Source organism: Pseudorasbora parva, chromosome 2, assembly GCF_024679245.1.
Source record: "Pseudorasbora parva isolate DD20220531a chromosome 2, ASM2467924v1, whole genome shotgun sequence".
NCBI lineage: Eukaryota > Metazoa > Chordata > Actinopteri > Cypriniformes > Gobionidae > Pseudorasbora > Pseudorasbora parva.
The window spans coordinates 27,084,182-27,104,443 of record NC_090173.1 but is presented as its reverse complement, the minus strand read 5'-3'; the positions used below and the strand labels follow the sequence as shown (position 1 = coordinate 27,104,443).

The 20,262-nt window shown below is 42.3% G+C and overlaps 1 protein-coding gene across 6 annotated transcripts in view; it reads right to left on the bottom strand.

Annotated features, from left to right (window-relative positions):
- The window catches only part of znf385c (zinc finger protein 385C), a 129,494-nt gene that overhangs the window by 14,393 nt on the left and 94,839 nt on the right, over positions 1-20,262 (bottom strand). For 5 of the 6 annotated variants that reach the window (XM_067414154.1, XM_067414164.1, XM_067414193.1 and 2 more), the window contains 3 exons: positions 19,703-19,925; positions 3,619-3,918; positions 2,773-2,960 (listed from right to left, as the gene is read on the bottom strand). In XM_067414154.1, coding sequence (XP_067270255.1) covers positions 2,773-2,960; positions 3,619-3,918; positions 19,703-19,925 — 711 coding nt within the window. The remainder of the gene's footprint in view (positions 1-2,772; positions 2,961-3,618; positions 3,919-19,702; positions 19,926-20,262) is intronic. The other variant, XM_067414183.1, reaches the window with a different exon arrangement.

Sequence of the window (20,262 nt, the reverse complement as noted above, 5' to 3'; positions counted from 1 at the left end):
TAATCCTTGTGACATGCATATTTTTCTGAATGTTATACAAACCAACAATTCATATTGGCACAAAACGACGGGAGTTTTAAGCGTGTAATCGTTTGGGCGGTGCGTGGCGCAGGTATATAGCTAGAGATGTGACAGAGCCGGAATGCGCGGAGGCGTCCTATTCCCGCCATCACATTGACTCCCTACAGTGCACTAAAAGAACGTTAATGTTTAAGAATGTTTTGATAGACTTAAGCAAGTTCCCTGTCCTCCCTTTCCTTTTCATGGTGTTACTGGTAGGCTACCCAGATTTGTTCTCCTGACACCCAGTCTCACTAACATTACTTCTAACTTCAACTACCCGTGACTTCCCACCCGTGAAGTAGTACTAGATCGATGTACTCCCAGGTACGAGTTCTGACGTCACATAGCCTGCGAAACAACAATGGCAGTCCCTATGGATGCGGTGCAGTTTTTCGCGTTTTCCCACGGAATTGGGCTACTTTAACACTGTTGCCGCAGGCTGTTTATCATGTCCACGGGTTGAAGTGACCCCAGTTATGTGTTATTTAGCCCCGGGAAATGCTAATTTTAACAGTGAACTCTGCCAAAAAACATAAATATTCCCCCCAGGAATGCATTTTTTTTACTCCTCCGTTTTCTTCAAATTAACAAGGAGTAAGCACCTTTGGCGATTTAAATGATTGTAAATGAGCATAAGTCCATACAGTCCACCATGATTTGTTAACATCTAGCTACCGCAATTCCTTGCGCTCAGGCAGTTTGGTTTGACTTTGCCTGGAACACTACAAAGTCGTGAGTCATAGTTTGAAGTCATAATTTACCGCCTCATAAACCTGCCTGGAACACAGCATAAATCAAAATGCACTGCAAACACAGATTAGATAAGTTACACTAACTTTATATTAAGGATCTTGGGTGGATTAGCATATTCCTGGTATACTGAAAATCCAACCCAGAAATCCAAATTAAACAAAGAGGTATGTGTGACCTGCAGAGTGAGATACATCTTTACATTTATTTTTATGTGTGAATAGCACATGCTTTCCCCAACACAATTAGCCAGACAAGCCAGACACACACCAAGATGTTTGGTCTGGGAACTCACCATTGACAGCTCAATCCGAGGGGCGCGATAAACGGTTGTCTTTTAAACTCCCTCTGCACGTGATACGATAGCGCTACCACCAACCAGAGCAACGAAGCTTAAACAGAGCTTGTTGAGAGATTAAACATTCGCCGTATCCGGTCGGCAAAACTCCGAACACATCTTCCCTTTTTAAGAATGACTTCAGTGCCGTTCTTTGTTCTTTTTTTAGAGAAAAGCTTAACTCCAAGTCTTCCAGAGTCGCGGTCAAAGCTGATTCAAAAGACCGCCGTTCGCCAGTTTCTGTGTTAACTAGAAGCACGCAAACGCAACTCGGCCGTCGTCATTATGACCCCGCCCACCGACTCTATACACGATGTGATTGGCCCAGCAAGAGTTAGGTGATTACAGCTCAGAAGTGTATTGAGAGTTGCTAGACGACTCTCGCGGGCAGATTAGATTTGCTGCCGCTAGGGTGCGTCTAGATTTCTAGGCTACAACACAATTGTACCAGGTAACAAACCTGACTTGAGCAGAGATGCGTTTCTTCTGAGAATCAATAAACCAGGCAATGACGATAGGATAGACTATAGCCCCGTTTCCACCAAAATTACCCGGAACAATTTGTACCAGGAACTTTTTTACAGGAACTTTTCTTCCCCCAGACCTGCAACTGTCTGCGTTTCCACCGCTAAATAAAGTTCCGAGAAGATTAGGCAAATTAGTCCGGTGATGTAGGACTGCGCACGACTGTTCCTCCAAGTCAGTGACGGACAGTAATCATTTTTGCGTGTACCGATTGAAAGATTTAGTGGACTGTTTACATGAGACGTTATCTAAACCGATCTGGTGTTTACATGTGATGACTTTCAATCACAATCATTTTGTCACATGCAGTTTGTCTGCCGCATCAAAAATGTCAACGCTGTTTTCTCCAGCAGCTGGACTGTGTTAACTGTAGCCATAGCAACTGTTAACGGCCACCAGGACTAATACAGTATTATATAATAAGCTATTTATTTGTTGTAAAGTGTATTAATCATCTCAGAAAATATGCTGTGCTGCTTTTGCTGGTTATGTATAGGTTTACTAAGAGGTAATTAACAACGACAGAAAAGAGCACTAATATGCAGCATATTCAGAAAGCTTGTAAAGCTAGATTTAAAATGACAATGTATATTATTATCAACTATTGCGGACATTGGACGTGAGATGGCTGAGACGAACGCGCGCCATCAGACAGAGAGCACAAGACTGATATTTACTGAATGTAGAACCTCGCAAAAGACTTTTAAAAATGCCGGTTGAAATAAAATGCTAAACCAATCAGCATGTTCAGCGCCCAAGTCCCGCCCTCGAAAGTTCCTAAACTTGGAAAAAGTACTACCTCGCGAGCAGGGCCGTTTGGTGGGGGAAATATTTACCCGGAACTTCATTTAGACCCTGGTTCCTGCGGTCTAAACACACCGAGTACCACCCAAAGTTCCTGGTTCCTGGGTAAAGTTCCTGTGGTGGAAACGCGGCTTATGTGTCTGTTAATGGTGTGTAGGTGATCGCCAGCAGCGGTTCTGTTAATGGACTTGCAATTTCTAGAAGATCATTTCTGACTAGATAAAATATCAACCCAGCAATGTAGCCGACATGTTAAACACTGAAAACATGCTTCTGTGTATATTTGTTGTTACCTGGCTGAGTTGAGTCTCAGAGTTAACATGGATCTCGCAAACTTCACAATAGAAGCTCTTGCTGGCCACGCCCACACTTCCCTTACTGGCCAATCTCTTGCTTTTACATGAGCCACGGGATGACATTGCCTTCCCTCGTCGTCGGGGCAACACACTCTGTCCATCCATCATGAGTTTATGCTTGGTTCCTGTGACATGCGGAAAGGTGAAGGAATTCACATGATGTCAGTGATACTTATGCACAAATACACTCAATTTATGCGGTGGAATTATCTCGAAAATTAGTAAAACAATAAGTTAATTTTTGCAACAAAAGTATGGTCTATAATTATGTCTGATTACACTATTGTTTAATGAAAATTAATTTTCTTAGATGATACTAAAATTATTATTTATTTAGGATGTGATGAAATATAAATGCAGTATGATGAAATTCATGCGTTAGATTATTTTCATATTGTATATATTTGGTAATTAATTTATCAGATTGATTTAGGGGTTAACACAGCAAAACATGCAATTAAATACGCTAACATCCAAAAAGGTCTGTTATATTAACCAAGACTGCATTAAATGTATTCCTGTGATGGTAAAGCTGTATTTTCAGCATTATTACTCCAGTCTTCAGTGTCACATGATCCTTCAGAAATCATTTAATGCTGTTTTAATGCTCAAGATACAAGTATTATTCTTATCAATGTTGAAAACAGTAGTGCCACTTTCTATTTTTTGAACAAAAAGAACAAAAAACTTTCATAACATTATAAGCGTCTTTACTTTCACTTTTGATAAATTTTAATGCGTCCTAGCTGAATTATTATAAAATAAATATATTAAGGTATGCACCACTATTGTGAGCTTCCATCTGAGTGGTGGAGTTGACGGTGACTTTGCAGATAGGGCAATGCAGATGTTGTTTGGCCTTTTTGGGGTCTTTCTCTGCCGGTGTGTCCCCTGTAGGGCTGTCCTGCTGAGTGCCTGTCTCACTGGTGGCACTGGCAGGATCCAGCAGACCATCTGGGTGCTGGGAGTGAGGGGATGAGACAGACAGGTCCGCAGACGACACATCCGATATAGGGGTCAGGACCACTGAACTAGACTGAGCATCATCCACCCTGATCACAGGGTCTGAGTCACAGATTGCAGCTAAAGAGAGAGAGAGAGAAAGAAAGAACGTCAGACTGCTGTTCCACTTCACATATAATAATACAAAACTGCAGGAGCGTTTCTGGATATTTGAGTTTTATTCTATTTAAGGGTTTTACTTTTCTTTTTTTAAGGCAGTTGACCCACATAGGGCATAGAAATTCTGTCATAATTTGGTCACCCTCGTTTTTCCAAACCTGTATGACTTTGTGGGAAAAAAAAGTATTTTCAATATAATGACAGTAACAGAGACCTGGGGCTGTCAAGCTACAAAATGACAAAAGGAACCATAAAATTATCTTAAAATCATGATAAAAGTAGTCCAAACATGCAGTATATTATATTATATTATATTAGACATACTACATCTCAAGAATGAATCAATCTGATTCGTAAATGAATCATTCAGACCGATTTTGTGCAACTGTAGCAAGCATTTCAATAAAAAGATGAACTCAAAAGAATGTAGAACACTGTTACTTCACTGCATCAAATTACTATTATTTAATACATCAACATGAGCTATTATTTTCAATGGATAGTTAATGACATTTTTGCCGCTGTTTTAGATGACTTTGAAAATAGTGTAGGCTACATCATATGAACCAGTTCTGTGGAACTTTTTTCATTTTCATTTCACCTTCATTATAGTAAAAACAGAATAAAATGAATGATTTTTGTGTGAACTATCCCTTAAGAGTTTTAAAAAGCCTGAAACACCAAGTAACTACTATAATGAGACGAATGTGAATACTGAAACGGTAGCGCTCGCCAGGAATTTTAGACCACCATTATTCGAAATGTGTAACATACAGCAAACACAAAGAAAGCTTCACAACAGATAATTTGGGAGACATCTGTAAACTAGATGTTGTGTGTATGTGTGTTATTTCATTTATTAGCTGAAAATCTATCTAACAATCAGTAAGTGCAGGCAGTAAGCCAGCGGTAGAGCACCACTATTCGACATAAAAATATTCTCTCCGCCAAAACATCTGAATGTCTGCTAGCTGTAATTTAGCTGTGGGCTAGTATCCAAATTGGCAGAAATGTGCAGCGCACAGGAACACAAACATAAATACAGACACTTTCAGACAGACCTTTTTTGGTCATGCAACATTACTGAGGCTGAGCTTTGGGGTTTTTTTGTGTTTTTTTTCCATTTATTTAAGTCTGCCTTTGAAACTCCAGTGCCACGTCCTTCTATTTGATCCGTTCTAAAAGAGAAGATAAGGGCCATATCAGCCCGGGCATTGACAAATCAAATGAGGTGCTCTTACACTGAGCATACAGAACCAGTTTTTAATCCTTCTACTGACATTCCAATAATATAAAGTTAACTAGTAGTCATTCATTTAAGTCAATAGTTGACTAATTGCATGTTTATGGTATAAATTTAATTACTTAAATATATAGCTGGGGATGGCATCAGAAAATGTTTTGAGTTTCAGGGCTGAGCAAGAATATTACAGGCCTACTAAAGAGATAAACCAAACCATAATATAGGGGCTTTTAAATATAAATTAAGCACTCAGGTGCATGTATAAAGCTCAAAGGCAATATGACTGTTACGGGAATTATTCATACTGTTTGTTTTTAATTTGTTTCATTTTTGTGACACACTCCATATACTATAGTGAGACCGAGATGGGAGAAAGCACACCCTGTCTGTTTCCTTTATTTTACAAAAACTCAAAGATTAGTTATTGTGAAAATACACAAATAAAAGTTATCTGACTCTTGGGGGTAGCCCTACAATAAAACAACCCTCTACAATGCGACTAAATAATGTCTATCATTAGCCAAAGGCAAATAGATTAGTAGATTTTATTCACCAGTGCATGTGTTAGAGGCTAAGTATAAGTTGAGCATATTTTCACTTATTGAACACTGACTCAGTAAATGTGCGGCACACCTGCATTTGATGTACATTTGGAATTATTCAGCTTTTAAGAACAAGCAGAAGATATGCTGGTTTCTCTAGTAAGGGGTGGAACTAATGCAAAAATCTTGCTGTTACTCATCTATTTCCATTCTTGTTTTGATTTCAGCAAATTTGTGTATCACAATAGCAGTTTGAGAGAATGCTGACAACATGATTAATATTCATGAGCCAAGCAGCTCATCAATACTTAGTGCTCTGTATATTGTATTATTAGTATTATTGTTATTATCTTTTTATAATAATTACCATTATCTACTATGACTCTTTTTTTTTATTTTTAACAGAAACACTGAAAGCACTATGACCTGTCCTAAATTCAGTTTAAATTACAAATTTTACCTCAGTTTTGCTGAGTAATTTAACATAGGACTAACACAGGACTAGATTTAATTTGTGTGTGTGTGTGTATATATATATATATATATATATATATATATATATATATATATATATATATATATATATATATATATACACACACACCTCACTGATGGCGCTGATCTTTCAAATGATAAATCTATGTATTATATATCTATGATCGCGCTGGGTTTTTGACCTTACTAGATGGAAGTAATGGCATTGGGAATACTACATGAGATTGGTCTGATATGAGGTAAAAAAAAAAATAAGACTAATTTTTCACATAAACCGTTCATTTCATGTCTTAAGACATCAATGCGTCGCTACGAGCCGCTGTGTTTAATATCTATGTGTTTTTTACTCTTATTGTGACTCTCATAGAAAAACACCCCATTGACATGCATTATACGAGCAACGGTTGGAGTTAAAAATCTTAATTTGTGTTCTACTGAAGAAACAAATACACCTACATTTTGGTGCCCTGTGGGTAAGCAGATTTTCATTTTTGGGTGAACTAACTCTTTAAAAGCATTTTATTTAGGTTTCATACAATAAACAAAGTGTGTGTGTGTGTGTGTGTGTGTGTGTGTGTGTGTGTGTGTGTGTGTGTGTGTGTGTGTGTGTGTGTGTGTCTGTCTCTGTCTCCCTGGACCACAAAACATCATAAGGGTAAAATTTTTGAAATTGAGATTTATACATACATACCGTAAATAAGCTTACCGTAAATATGGTTTGTTGGGATATTTGGCCAAGACACAATTATTTGAAAATCTGGACTCTGAGGTGTGCAAATCGTCTCAGGTTGGGAACGAGAGGGAACCCTGAGAGGGAAAGAGAAGCTGCGTCGAAACGCTAGGGGACGCCTCTGCGTGCCATGTCATGAAGCACTTGTGTAATCAGTCCAATAGCGGGACGATACGTCACGGGCGGGTGACGTCATCGACCAGGAAGCTATAAAGCATGCCCGGACCAAACAGTCACCAGCTTCTGGAAAAGTCGAACAAATCGATCACAGGCATGCCGGGAGTATGGCATCTCGACGCAGCGTCTCGTTCCCTCTCAGGGAACCATGGTTACATACGTAACCTGAGACGTTCCCTATCTCGAGGGAACTTCGAGCTGCGTCGAAACGCTAGGGGACCTCAATACCCACGTCACCAGAGTCCCAAATGTCTGTATGTGTGATTTAACCCAGAAACACCCGGGACCCCGGAGTAGAGGCTACGTCTAGATTGTAAAACCTCACAAATGTATGCGGAGAGGACCACCAAGCCGCATCACAAACCTCTGACAGTGAAACTCCCGAAATAAGAGCCATAGAGGCAGCCATACTCCTAGTAGAGTGGGCGCGGACCCTCATAGGTGAAGGATTTCCGACCGACTCATAAGCGAGTGAGGTAGCCTCGACTATCCACTTGCTAAGCGTCTGCTTTGAAGCCGATTTTCCCTTACTCGAGGACCCAAAACATACGAACAACTGTGCTGACTTTCGCCACAGGGCAGCTCTGTGGACATATGCATCTAGGGCCCTGACCGGACATAGCAGATTTAGCTTCTCTTGGTCTTGACTAGTGAACGGAGGCGGACAGAAAGCCTGCAGCATTACTGGTCCCGGCACGTTGGTTGGGACTTTGGGAACATATCCTTCCCTCGGGAAGAGAAATGCTTTCACCATTCCTGGTGCAAATTCAAGGCAAGAAGGTGCTACTGATAGAGCCGGTAGGTCTCCTACTCTTTTCAGTGATGAAATCGCTAGGAGAAACACTGTTTTTAGTGTGAGGAACTTTTCTGACACTTCCTCTAACGGCTCGAAGGGAGCCAACATAAGGCCTTCCAGCACTATGGCCAGGTCCCAAGTCGGCACCCTGGAGCGTGCCGCAGGTCTGAGCCTCAAGGTACCACGGAGGAAACGCGTGACCCACGGGTGTCTCCCTAATGATGCGTTATCTAATGGATTATGATACGCAAATATCGCCGACACATACACTTTAAGAGTCGACGGGGATAACCCTGCGGAGAATTTTTCTTGCAAGAACTCGAGAACTGAACCGACCGGGCAGTTAACAGGGTCCAAAGTCTGGTGCGTACACCAGGCGACAAAAACTCTCCATTTGAGTGCGTAAAGTCTCCTTGTGGATGGTGCTCTGGAGTGCAACATGGTCTCTATCACCTCAGTCGATAGACCCGTGTTTATGAACTGGGCCCCGTCAGGGGCCAAGCCCAAAGTTTCCACAGTTCCGGGTGCGGGTGCAGTACTGACCCCCCGGCCTGTGAAAGAAGATCCCTCCTGACTGGGATTTCCCAGGGAGGACCCTCTAGGAGAGACATGATGTCTGAGAGCCATACTCGGCCCGGCCAGAACGGGGCTACCAATAAGAGCTGAACCCCGTCCCGGCGGACTCTCTCCAGCACTCCTGGGAGCAACGCCAGAGGGGGAAAGGCGTACAGACGCAGCCTCCGCCAAGTCTGTACCATTGCGTCCAGCCCCAGTGGGGCTGGATGTGTGAGGGAAAAGAATGCTGGACAGTGTGTCGTCTCTCGATAACGCAAACAGATCCACCTGGGCTCGCCCAAAGCGGATCCACAGCTCCTCCACCACCTCGGGGTGGAGCCTCCATTCCCCTGGCACCACTCCCTGCCTCGACAGGGAGTCTGCCGCTACATTTAGGACCCCCAGAATGTACATCGCCCTGAGCGAGAGCATCTTGCCTTGGGCCCATATTAGAATGTGATGCGTGAGCTTCCACAACCGACGCGATCTCAATCCCCCCTGGTGATTTATATACGAGACCACCGAAGTGTTGTCTGACCGAACTAACACATGGCGTCTGGGAGGAAGTGTTTGAGTGCTTGAAACACAGCCATCAGTTCCAGCTGGTTTATGTGCCAGGAGAGCTGATGGCCCCTCCACAGACCTTGGGCCGAGCGGCCACTCATGACCGCTCCCCAGCCAGTTAGGGAGGCATCCGTCGTTAGCATTACGCGACGACAAGGAGCCCCCAGAACTGGACCTTGGGAAAGGAACCAAGGATCTTTCCACTTCACCAAGGCACGTAGGCAGCGCCGCGTGACCTTGATAAAGCGAAAAGGGTTTCCCCTCGGGGAGAACCCCTTGGTCCTGAGCCACCACTGTAAGGGTCTCATGTACAGCAGGCCAAAAGGTATCACGTTGGACGCTGCTGCCATCAAACCCAACACTCTTTGAAAGTGTTTGACAGTGAGTGACTGGCCTAGCTTTATCTGGTTGACGGTATTCAGGATCGTTTTTACCCTGGGCGGAGATAGCCGAGCCGACATTGCTCTCGTGTCCCAAACTACCCCCAGAAAAGTAATGCTCTGCTGTGGTGCCAACATACTTTTCTTTTCGTTCAACCTTAGCCCCAACACCTTCATGTGGGCGAGAACAGCATCTCGATGCTGAACCGCCAGTTGTTTCGACTGTGCTAACACTAGCCAATCGTTGATGTAATTTAGCACGCGGATGCCCTGGAGTCGCAGCGGAGCCAGAGCTGCATCCACGCACTTCGTGAAAGTGCGGGGCGATAAAGCTAGACCGAATGGCAGCACTCGATATTGGTACGCTTTTCCCCCAAAAGCGAACCTGAGGAACTGTCTGTGCTGCGGAAGGATGGAGATGTGGAAGTACGCATCTTTTAAATCTATCGTGACACACCAGTCCTCGGACCTGATGTGACACACAATCTGTTTTATCGTGAGCATTTTGAATTTTAATCTTTTTACTGCTCTGTTTAGATGACGCAGATCTAAGATAGGCCTTAACCCCCCATCCTTCTTTGGAACTATGAAGTACCGGCTGTAAAACCCCGACTCTCTGCAGTGGGGAGGGACCCGTTCTATAGCCTCTTTTCGCAGAAGAGTCTGTACCTCTTGTTCCATTACCAGAGCCTGCTCGGGGCTTACAACCGTGGCAGTAACCCCGTTGAACACGGGCGGGTGTAACCCGAATTGAATTCTGTACCCTTTTTCTATTGTACGCAGGACCCATTCTGAGACATTCGGCAGAAGTTTCCACGCTGCCAGAAAATCTACTAAGGGAACCAGGCTCTCAAGGCTGGTCTCTGGATTTTCCTGTGTGGCCAGCCCGGTGTCCTGTAACGGAAAACCGGCAGGTAGCAACCAAACTGACCGCCCAGGGGCCCTCCCGAGAGGGCGCGAACATCCCCAAGCCGCTACGTTTCCGGGCGGACATGGAGATATGCGTTCGCCGGGGACCGCCGCGCCCTGAAGCACCAATGGTGGCAGGGTTGGCAGACCGGCCCCCCGATGGCACCGGGAAAGAGCGGGCGCCTCGGCGAGCCGCACTTTCCCGGAGGGGACTGCCATCGGAAGCCCTGCGCTCTTGGCGTCAGGACTTCTTAGCCGAGGCCTTCCTAGCGATAAGGACGGTCCTCAGATCCGTCCTACCGCGGGAAGGTCCCGGCTGAGCGCGTCGCCCGGACCCCCGTTCTCTCTGCGGGGGGGCCCGAGCGGCCACGCTCTGTTTCTGTTGCGCTCGATGCGCTGCGGAGGAGGACGTACTCGGCTGGGGCTGCCCCCGCCCGGCAGCCCCTGGGGGATATGATTTGCGGGGGAGAAATTTTGAGAACGCCGCCGCCTGCTTCCTGGCCTCCTGGTAACGATCGACGACTGTTGTTACAGCGTCACCAAAGAGGCCAGTAGGCGAGACGGGCGAATCCATAAGAAACTTCTTATCCTTTTCTTTTATATCTGATAGATTTAACCATAAATGTCTCTCCGTGGCCATCAGGGCTGCCATAGAGCGGCCGATGGATCTGGCCGTCTCCCTGGTGGCACGAAGAGACAAATCTGCCGCCCGTCTAATTTCGGCGATCGTTTCTCTCCCCACTTCCTCAGTTTCTTCATTTATATCCCCCAATAAATCTGTCTGATATGCTTGCAGGACGGCCACCGTATGTAAACAGGCGGCCGCCTGCCCGGCTGCCGAGTACGCCCTGCCCACCAGCGCTGATGTTGTTCTTACGGGCTTGGTGGGCAGCTGCGGGGCTTGCAGCGATGATGCTGACTCGGGGGAGAGATAGCTCGCGAGCGTCTCTTCCACCCGCGGCATCGCCGCATAACCATGAGCCTTCAACCCGTCTATATTTGAATATTCAGATGTTGACGGGTTGAAAACTCTGGCTGACGCTGGTTTAGCCCAGGACCTCGACACCTCGGTGTGGAGGTCCGGGAAAAATGGCAAGCCCCGCTTAGGAGGTTGTGTATATGAGGGCAGAAATCTTTCATCTAGCCTGCTTGTGTGCTTTTGTGACTCATAACGCTCGGCCGGCCAGTCTAAACTTAATCTGGCAACGGCGCGAGTGACAACCTCCATTAGCTCCTCCTGTGCGTGTGTGTGTAATGGTGGAAGTAGTTCGTCAGTTTCATTTACGCTTACAACATCCAGTTCCTCGGAACTGGAGTGCTGCAGCTGATCTTGTGCCTCAGCGCGAGCGGAAGAAACCGCAGAGCGTGCTTCCAACTCGCGAGCTGAGGCTTGAGATCCAGCGGGTAAGGGCAGAGATAGGGGATCACCCGTCTCTAACCCCGCCACCAGATCTAACTGCGATCCCCAAGACGCGAGCCTTCGCTGTGCCTCGGCAGCAGCGGGACCCGAGCCCTGAGGACCGCGAGCCAAAGCACTCTCCTCGAAGAGTGCCCGGCGTGATCTTAATGTACGCATTGGGAGACTCTCGCAATGCTCGCAGCCAACCCCCTCGAGAGCTGACTGGGCATGCTCGAGCCCCAAACACATTACACACAGGTCGTGTGTATCCCCACCCGTGATGTAACGAGGGCAGGGAGTGACACATCGCCTGAACTGACTAGACATTCTTTTTCGTTTTCTTTTGACACACACACAATAAATGGACATACAATATCACACAGAGCGCTTTGTGAAGACACAGAAGCTAGTGACTGTTTGGTCCGGGCATGCTTTATAGCTTCCTGGTCGATGACGTCACCCGCCCGTGACGTATCGTCCCGCTATTGGACTGATTACACAAGTGCTTCATGACATGGCACGCAGAGGCGTCCCCTAGCGTTTCGACGCAGCTCGAAGTTCCCTCGAGATAGGGAACTAAATATATTTTAATCTTTAAAATTGTCCAAATAAACTCCTTAGCAAGGCATATTACTAATAATAATAATAGATTTTTGATACATTTATGGTAGAAAATTTACAAAATATGGAACATAATCTTTACTCAATATCCTAATGATTTTTGGCATAAAAGAAAAATGTATATATGACCCATACAATGTATTGTTGGCTATTGCCCTGTGCGATTTATGTTTTGTGGTCCAGGGTCACATATATAAGTTTGAATTTAGGTTTCATAATTTTTTTTTATGTGAAAACCTGATGTCTAATGTAAAATCAGGGAACCAGTCAAGAACCACAAAACAAGATGGCCATAAATAACACATTAGCAATGGATTTAGCATATGCCCTAGTTTTTCCAGATGCTACTAATGTCTGTGCGGCAGCTTTGTCATAAAACCAACACCAACCCTAGCAGGACTGCCTCCTACATGACATGCACAATAATAGGTGTTTGTAAATTTAGGACCCATCAGAGAGCGCAGCACTGTCCTTTACAATCACCAGAGGAGTCATAATGGCTTAGTTTTGCTGAGTAATTTAACACAGGACTTAAACATGTGAAAACAGGTATGTGAGAGAAGTGGCCCATAAGGCATTTTCTTATCACACTCCTGCATATTTATATTTGCACAGATCTGTTGAATTCTCCCATCTTGGGAATCAGATAGACTGATCCTTCTGTGTCTCATTGCGATTTAGGTTAAACCAATTTCCCTAAAAGGGGGTACTTGAGGGGGTATAGAGGAAGGGTGTGAGGAAAACAGAGCAGGAAATGGAAGGTTCTGTGTGAGCACGTGTGTGTGGGAGGTTTGCCTTCACACCTGAAAAATGTGTGAAAGTTAATGAAATGGAGAGAATTGCCTTGGGTAACACTCTGTGCCCATCTCCCTGTGGAGTGTGTGTGTGTGTGTGTGTGTGTGTGTGTGTGTGTGTGTGTGTTGCAGTGGGCTTGTACAACTGATCTTCAAAGAGACTAATGTGATCTGAGTCACTCTTTATAAATCTTTTCCATTTCGAACAGCTCAATCTTTGCAAAGAGATGCGCAACAGGAAACAGACGAGGACGGATGTGGAAGAAAGGATTGACGGATAGCGAAGAGAACAGGATAGAGCATGATGACTATATTTAACTCTCTCTTTATATATATAAAAAAAAGTAAAATGTAAAATACTGCACTTGTTAAGACTACATCAGCAAGAAAAAAAATCTGAGATCTGATAGCGAGAGCATTCAAAGTATTTCAATAGCGGTTCTAAAATGGACCCCTTCTTCTAGAAATTTCCAGAAACCACCTCCCATTTCATTTCCAGCATCTCATGACTGTTAATAACAGCTGACATGCTTGCAGAGTTGTGATTGGCCCCTGCAGCTGCAAGCTTAATCATGGAACACTGCTAATTTCATCAGGCAATCAGCTTAATTCGTGTGTGTGTGTGTGTGTGTGTGTGTGTGTGTGTGTGTGTGTGTGTGTGTGTGTGTGTGTGTGTGTGTGTGTGTGTGTATTAGCATAAGAGCATTTCAAGAGTGATTAGCTCTTGTATGTGAATATGTGTGAGACGACACTGGGTTTGAGAGTGCGCTTTCTGTTAAATGAGAGTATTAACCCATCAGTGAGGGAAAAATAAAACATTGTAACTGATTGATGCTGATGTAGGGTGTGTGTGTGTGTGTGTGTGTGTACATATATATATATATATATATATATATATACACACACACACACACACACACACACACGCGTCTTAGTAAAATATTTCTTCAATTTGTTTTTTATTTGAATTTAGTTTAGATTATCTTTTATGCACACACACACACACGTAAAAAATGTATAAATATATTATGTTAAACACAACAATAAGACAAATAGATATACCACAAGTTGTCATATTTGATTGACACAGGCATTAAATAATTGCTATTTAATGCAATTATTATAAAAAATAAATAAATAAAAAGTCTAATCATTTCATTCTCTATCTCTGTAGCTCTCTCTGTTAGCTTTCTGATTGTACGTAACGTGGCCTCTTACAATTGTCGCCACTGATAAATAAAAAGTTGCTTAAGTACAGAAAATATTTATTCTGAAACATTTTTATATTTTTTTTTTATTACCATTATGATTACTAAGTAAATATTGCTGTAACTTTATCAAAATCAGCAACAATTTCCTAGCAAAAGCCCCAGTCCTTCTACTTTCTGAAAAGCATAGATAATCCACTGGGGGGCAGAAGACATATAGTAGATTTTATACAAAAGGGGAAAAAAGTACTGTATTGATTTAGAAGCCTTAAAAAAGCCACATACCAGTAACAAATATAATACAATGGCATTAGAGGGTTAACTAGCATGCTAAGGGTTCCTCCACATGCATTTTTAAGACACAGTGTCAAGTTAACTGTAGTCCAACTTATAAAAATGCATCTTGAGATCTCTGCATTCGGTTCCATTTTGAAGAACTTACAGTTTTGCAAAGCAATAGTGAGCCTTTGGTAAATACACCTTAAAAAGGCTCAGATGGAGGACAGGAGGACCTGAATATCTTTCTTTTTAGACAGATTAGACGTTCGGGCGACCCACCAGTACATTTCTGCACATTGAGTAAGAATGTTTTGGCATGTGCATGAGAGCTCAATCAAAACACAAAGGCTAAAAAAAAAAAAAAAACTTTTTTGCAATGTCTAATCATTTCATTCTCCATCTCTGTAGCTGTCTCTGTTCCTTCTGATTGTACGTGCCCTCTTACCATTGTCGCCACGAATGGGGCAGAATATTAAAATGTGATTTGATGAGGATGAGTTTGGGCTTCTTGCTCTCTATTTTTTTGCCCTCCACTTTCTCTCTCTCTCTCTCTCTCTCTCTCTCTCTCTCTCTCTCTCTCTCTCTCTCTCTCTCTCTCTCTACAAAGCGTGGACGTGGGACGTGGAGTTTCTAACTATCTCCTCTATTTTTTCTTTATCATATCCCTTGGGCCCAAATTTGGTTTGCTTTTCAAATAATATTCTATAGAGTTTGGGCAGAAGAGAAGAAGAAAGCGTTTAAAAGAGATGAAAAGGTAGAGACTATTGGAGAGGGATAGCTCAAAGCTCTCTGTCGGCTTGTCGTTCTGCTCTCAATACTTGCCCATGACAAGAGAAAAGTGAAGACCTTCAGTGGGAAATGAAATTGGCTCAATCCACAGGATATAGATCATGAAGAACAGGACTGGAAGATATTCACAGCAGTGAAGGAACTACAGGCAAGCTAAATACATGATTTTTCAAAACTGCATTTTAAAATAAAAATGACAAAAGTCAAATTTTCTCCAGACACTTAGTCTCACAATAACACTTGTTATAAATCTGACCCAGTTATTGACTTTCTGCATTTTGTTTTGGACTTTGCAGTAGATCTTTGACATGAGAAATCAAATTTTCCTTGATCTTTTGGGATTTAAGAGGTCTTTGCAGCATTAATATATCCTGAAAGTTCAATAACTTAAAACATTCTCATCAATATTTTTTTTGTTTTGTTGATATAATCAAGTAAAAATAATTTGTTTGGATCCGAAGTGGCATATAACGTCACAGGGGCACAAATATATGCATACGCCTGCCACTGTAGAAAGACAACAAGGCCTACATTTAAAGGGGTGATGAATTGAGAAATCAACTTTCCCTTGAGCTTCTGATATATAATAATTATTATAAGTATGTTATATAAGTCATATATGTTATATAAGGATATCCTTTGAGTTTCAGAGCTAAACACTTTCTTGTTAGTCAAAAAGCTTTTATAGACACCCGGCCCAGAAAACAATCGTGTTCGCATCTTGGCATTATCGACTGACGAAACACGCCTCTACAGAATAATAAGCACGTGTAGTTCAGTAGCCCCGCCCACCGACTCATTGAGCCGCTCGGATCACGCTAGCCAGCAGCAATAAACATGCTGAAGAATATAGCAAGATATTGCACTATTCCTGGATGTGGAAGAACAGTCGCTGCATAAGCTTCCTTCAGATCATAATATTAGAAATTGTGTGGTTGAACTTTATTTTTAAAGTTCCTTACTTTTAAGTTCAAGCTCACGTGGGGAAGACAGTGGTGTTCACTTAATTTCACAGCGGAATCGTTTGTAAACAAATCTCCGGTCGATGCTGGATTTGTAGACAACTGATATTAAAACACAATGCTATTTCTTCTATACTGGATCCGACAGGAGGAATGGTGCAACACACTTATGTGAGTAAAACATCATTTTATAGGTGATAGTATTGCATTGTTATAGACTGTTTTGCTTATGTGTACGTGTCTAACAGAACATACCTTAGCTTAAAGCTACATTGTGGGATATTTTCCCCCATCTAGCGGTGAAAAGGTATATAACCATCCAGTGAATATTAGTTTCTGTTCTTCTCCATTCTGATTTCGTTTTAACTCCTACGGTGGCCGATTTTATGGGTATGTCCCTCTTTGGCTAATGTACTTTCAAGATGGAGGGGCAACATGGCGACCAGCATTCGAACCCCTCACCCGTATGTTTTTTCAATGGCATATTATAAACTTACGAGAACACTTTATTACTTGAAAGAAGTAAATATACATTAATGAACACATATGTTTTTGAAAGAACTAAGTGTTTTTAGCTTAGAATAAACAAAACAAGTTACACAGTGTAGCTTTAAGCACGCTGAAATCCACGTCCCGGGGCTATGTGTTTTCCAGACGGGCAACCAAAATATTCTCTCTCTCTTGACTTGACATTTGAAGGGCGAGTGCGTGCACGTGTGTGTGTGCATGCGTGCAGATAGCGCTTATATCGAACATTCGTGCAATACAAAAATAATAGTCCAATCAATCGCGGGTGGATGAGAAATAAATCATTGTGTTTGTTTGATAAATACGTACTTGAATCATTCCGGTTGCCGCTTTCAAAACAACCCCTCCCTCATGTGAACTGAACTGACAGGGGCTAGATATGACAGGAGCTGAAGCTCATTAAATATGCAAATCTTATCCAATCCTAGGCATGGGCGTTTACTTCCAAGTCTCCAGTGTGGCACGCCCATCAAAACCCAGTGTTTTGGAGAGATCATGATTGACAGCTGAGACTGACGTCTTCTCTAAGTTATCACTGAGGCACTAACGGACTTTTCTTGGAGCAGATTGGAGCTTTAGCTTTCATTTCTACATTTCCATAACTGTTTATTTCACACCAACATAATTAATTGTTCTGCATCTGCGAGAGTGTGGGCGGGCTTTTGATATCGCAGCTGTACTTCCTGCTCTAAATGCTCAACTCCGGTCCCGAAATCTCTACTGCACAGACTCGGTCCCAAGATGTCAGCGCCGTGCAGGCCGCCTGAAAGCTTCAAATCTCCAAGCGGAAACAGATGATGTCACGTCGTCCATATTTTTTTACGGTCTATGGTTTAAACATATACCGGCGGCGTGGACGCCCACAGCCCGTAAGAACTTTACCGAACAACTAACACAATCATTTTCCACCCTGTTCACACAAGGTGAATTAAGGGTGATTGGGACACTTTTCTCAGGTCATTTCAATGCCAAAATCACCTTGAATTCACCCTATATCAGGAGAAGTGAATGATCTTGTGTTGTAAATCCAGCAGGCTTCGTCAGTGTTTAAACATATAATGGTGGAGCGGATGCCCACACATAACTTCACAGATCAACTAACACAACCATTTTCAACCCTGTTTTCTCACCTAATGTCACTTTACTTATATCAGGAGAAGTGGATAATCTTGTGTTGTAAATCCAGTATAATGATAACTTGCTGATCATCAAACACGTAAACTAGGCGGTTATCAAATCAGAACACAGCTGGGCCAGCTAACCAATCTGAGTCCATTGCGTATTTTTGAGGGACCGCCTTCATAGAACCCGGAAATCATCAGACCGTTTTTACAAGGAGGGACAGAGCAGTGTAGAATAAAGGTAAAATATATGAAAAATAATGATTTAAAAAACAAAAAGCATGAACACATGTTACAGTGCACCCCAAAAACACAATCAAGCCTTCGAAATAATGTGTTTGACCACCCCTTTTAAAAAATTGTGATAAGAAGATTGCAATGCTGTTCCTGGCTATAATAAAATATCATCTTTGCATAAGCTGCCAAAGGATCCCGATGCCAGGCTATACAAACAGACTTAAACATATGGATTCGACAGGACCGCAGTGTTAATTCTAATGCCTGATCTGTGATCAGTGAGTTTTGATTAGATTTCTGCTTTCTTTTAGAAGCATGAAAATAATCAGTTATTTAAACGATCAAAGAAACGATTTCCAATGTCTGAAGCTGTCAATAACACCCTTAATTCATCTGGACACTTGCTAAAACTGCCGTTATAATAAATGATGCTGTTGCACTGCACAATGAATGTCTTACTGTATTCATATTGATATCATGTTTGCTATTAGTTGTGGTGTAAGCATTGTGTGAGAGAAATTGCGTTCACACGATCAACAGTCTGTCGTCTACTCAATGTTCATCATTGCAACCTTTCATGTGATAGAAATATAACTAAATATAAAGCAATAATCAACACTTTTCACAAGCTTTCTCAACAGCTGTAATAGAACAAACAGCCAATCACAGTGGGCGTTTCAGCTTCGACTTCACCGGAATAAATTACATTTTAAAATACACTAAAATTCAAAACATTTGTCATTTGCTTTAAATTGTAATATATTTTACAATATTACTGTTTTACTGCATTTTTTATCAAATAAATACAGCCTGTCTAAGAATAAGAAACTTCTTTTCAAAAACATAAAATTGTTATTGCTCACAACTTTTGAATATGATTTCTGAAGGATCATGTGACTCTGACGATTGTAATGGCTGTATGAAAATTCAGCTTTGCATCACAGAAAAGTTATTAAAGCCATTATTTTTTATTAAAACAATAAAAAAACATTTATTTTAATATTTCCCAATGTTACAGTTTTTCTGTACTTTTTATCAAATAAATGCAGGCTTGATGATCCTTAGAAATTTCTTTCAAAAACATTACAAATACTTCCAAATGTTTCCAAACTCACACAGTACATATAACCCAATCTCACGGCAATTTGTACGTATTTGGTTCTCATAGCCATTTAAAAGTTTGGTTATAGGTCTACGCAGACAAATGCAGTCTATAATACTTATCCCAAGTCCTATCCAACTATATTTCAAGCCCAGTATTCTCTAATTCTCTACACATTCTGAAAGATATTAAATCACAGAAGTTAAATGTGCTGCAAATGTGTTTTTTTGCTATCTGTAACACATTTTATTTACGTTTTTATAAAGCAACAAAAATGCTAACTCGCATGGCAAATTGTCGTTTAGTTCACTTACTTCCCTCAACGGCGGTGTCATCCAGCAGAGCAGGGAGTGGATCCGGAGTGCTCGTTTTTACTCTATTGCCATCTCTCTCCCGGTCCCTCTCTCTCTCCTTCTCTCTGTCTCTGTTGTGATGCGCGTTGTCGAGTTGTCGTCTCTGCTGTTTGTTCTTTTGAGCCTCTAATGCCTTCAGCTTACGAGCATGTTTATGACCTTTATAATGAGCCTCAGCCTGATTCTAGAGAAAGACAGAAAGAGAGAGAGAGAGAGAGAGAGAGAGAGAGAGAGAGAGAGAGAGAGAGAGAGAGAGGGAGAAAGTAAAAGGGAGATGGTAAAAGGACTGCAAAGTATACACACTACCAGTCTGACTTGTTTTTTGTGCCTACATTTTAATTTCCTTGCAACACAAACATTTTATTTGATATGCAATGAATTATTACAACCTTTAATAAAGTTCTAAGCATAACACAGGAGTGCAAAACTGTTATTAAGGCTAAAAGCTGAGAGATATTTTTGATTTGTTATAGTCACCATGACCTTTTTTTAAATGGAATATTGCAGTATTGGTTATAGGT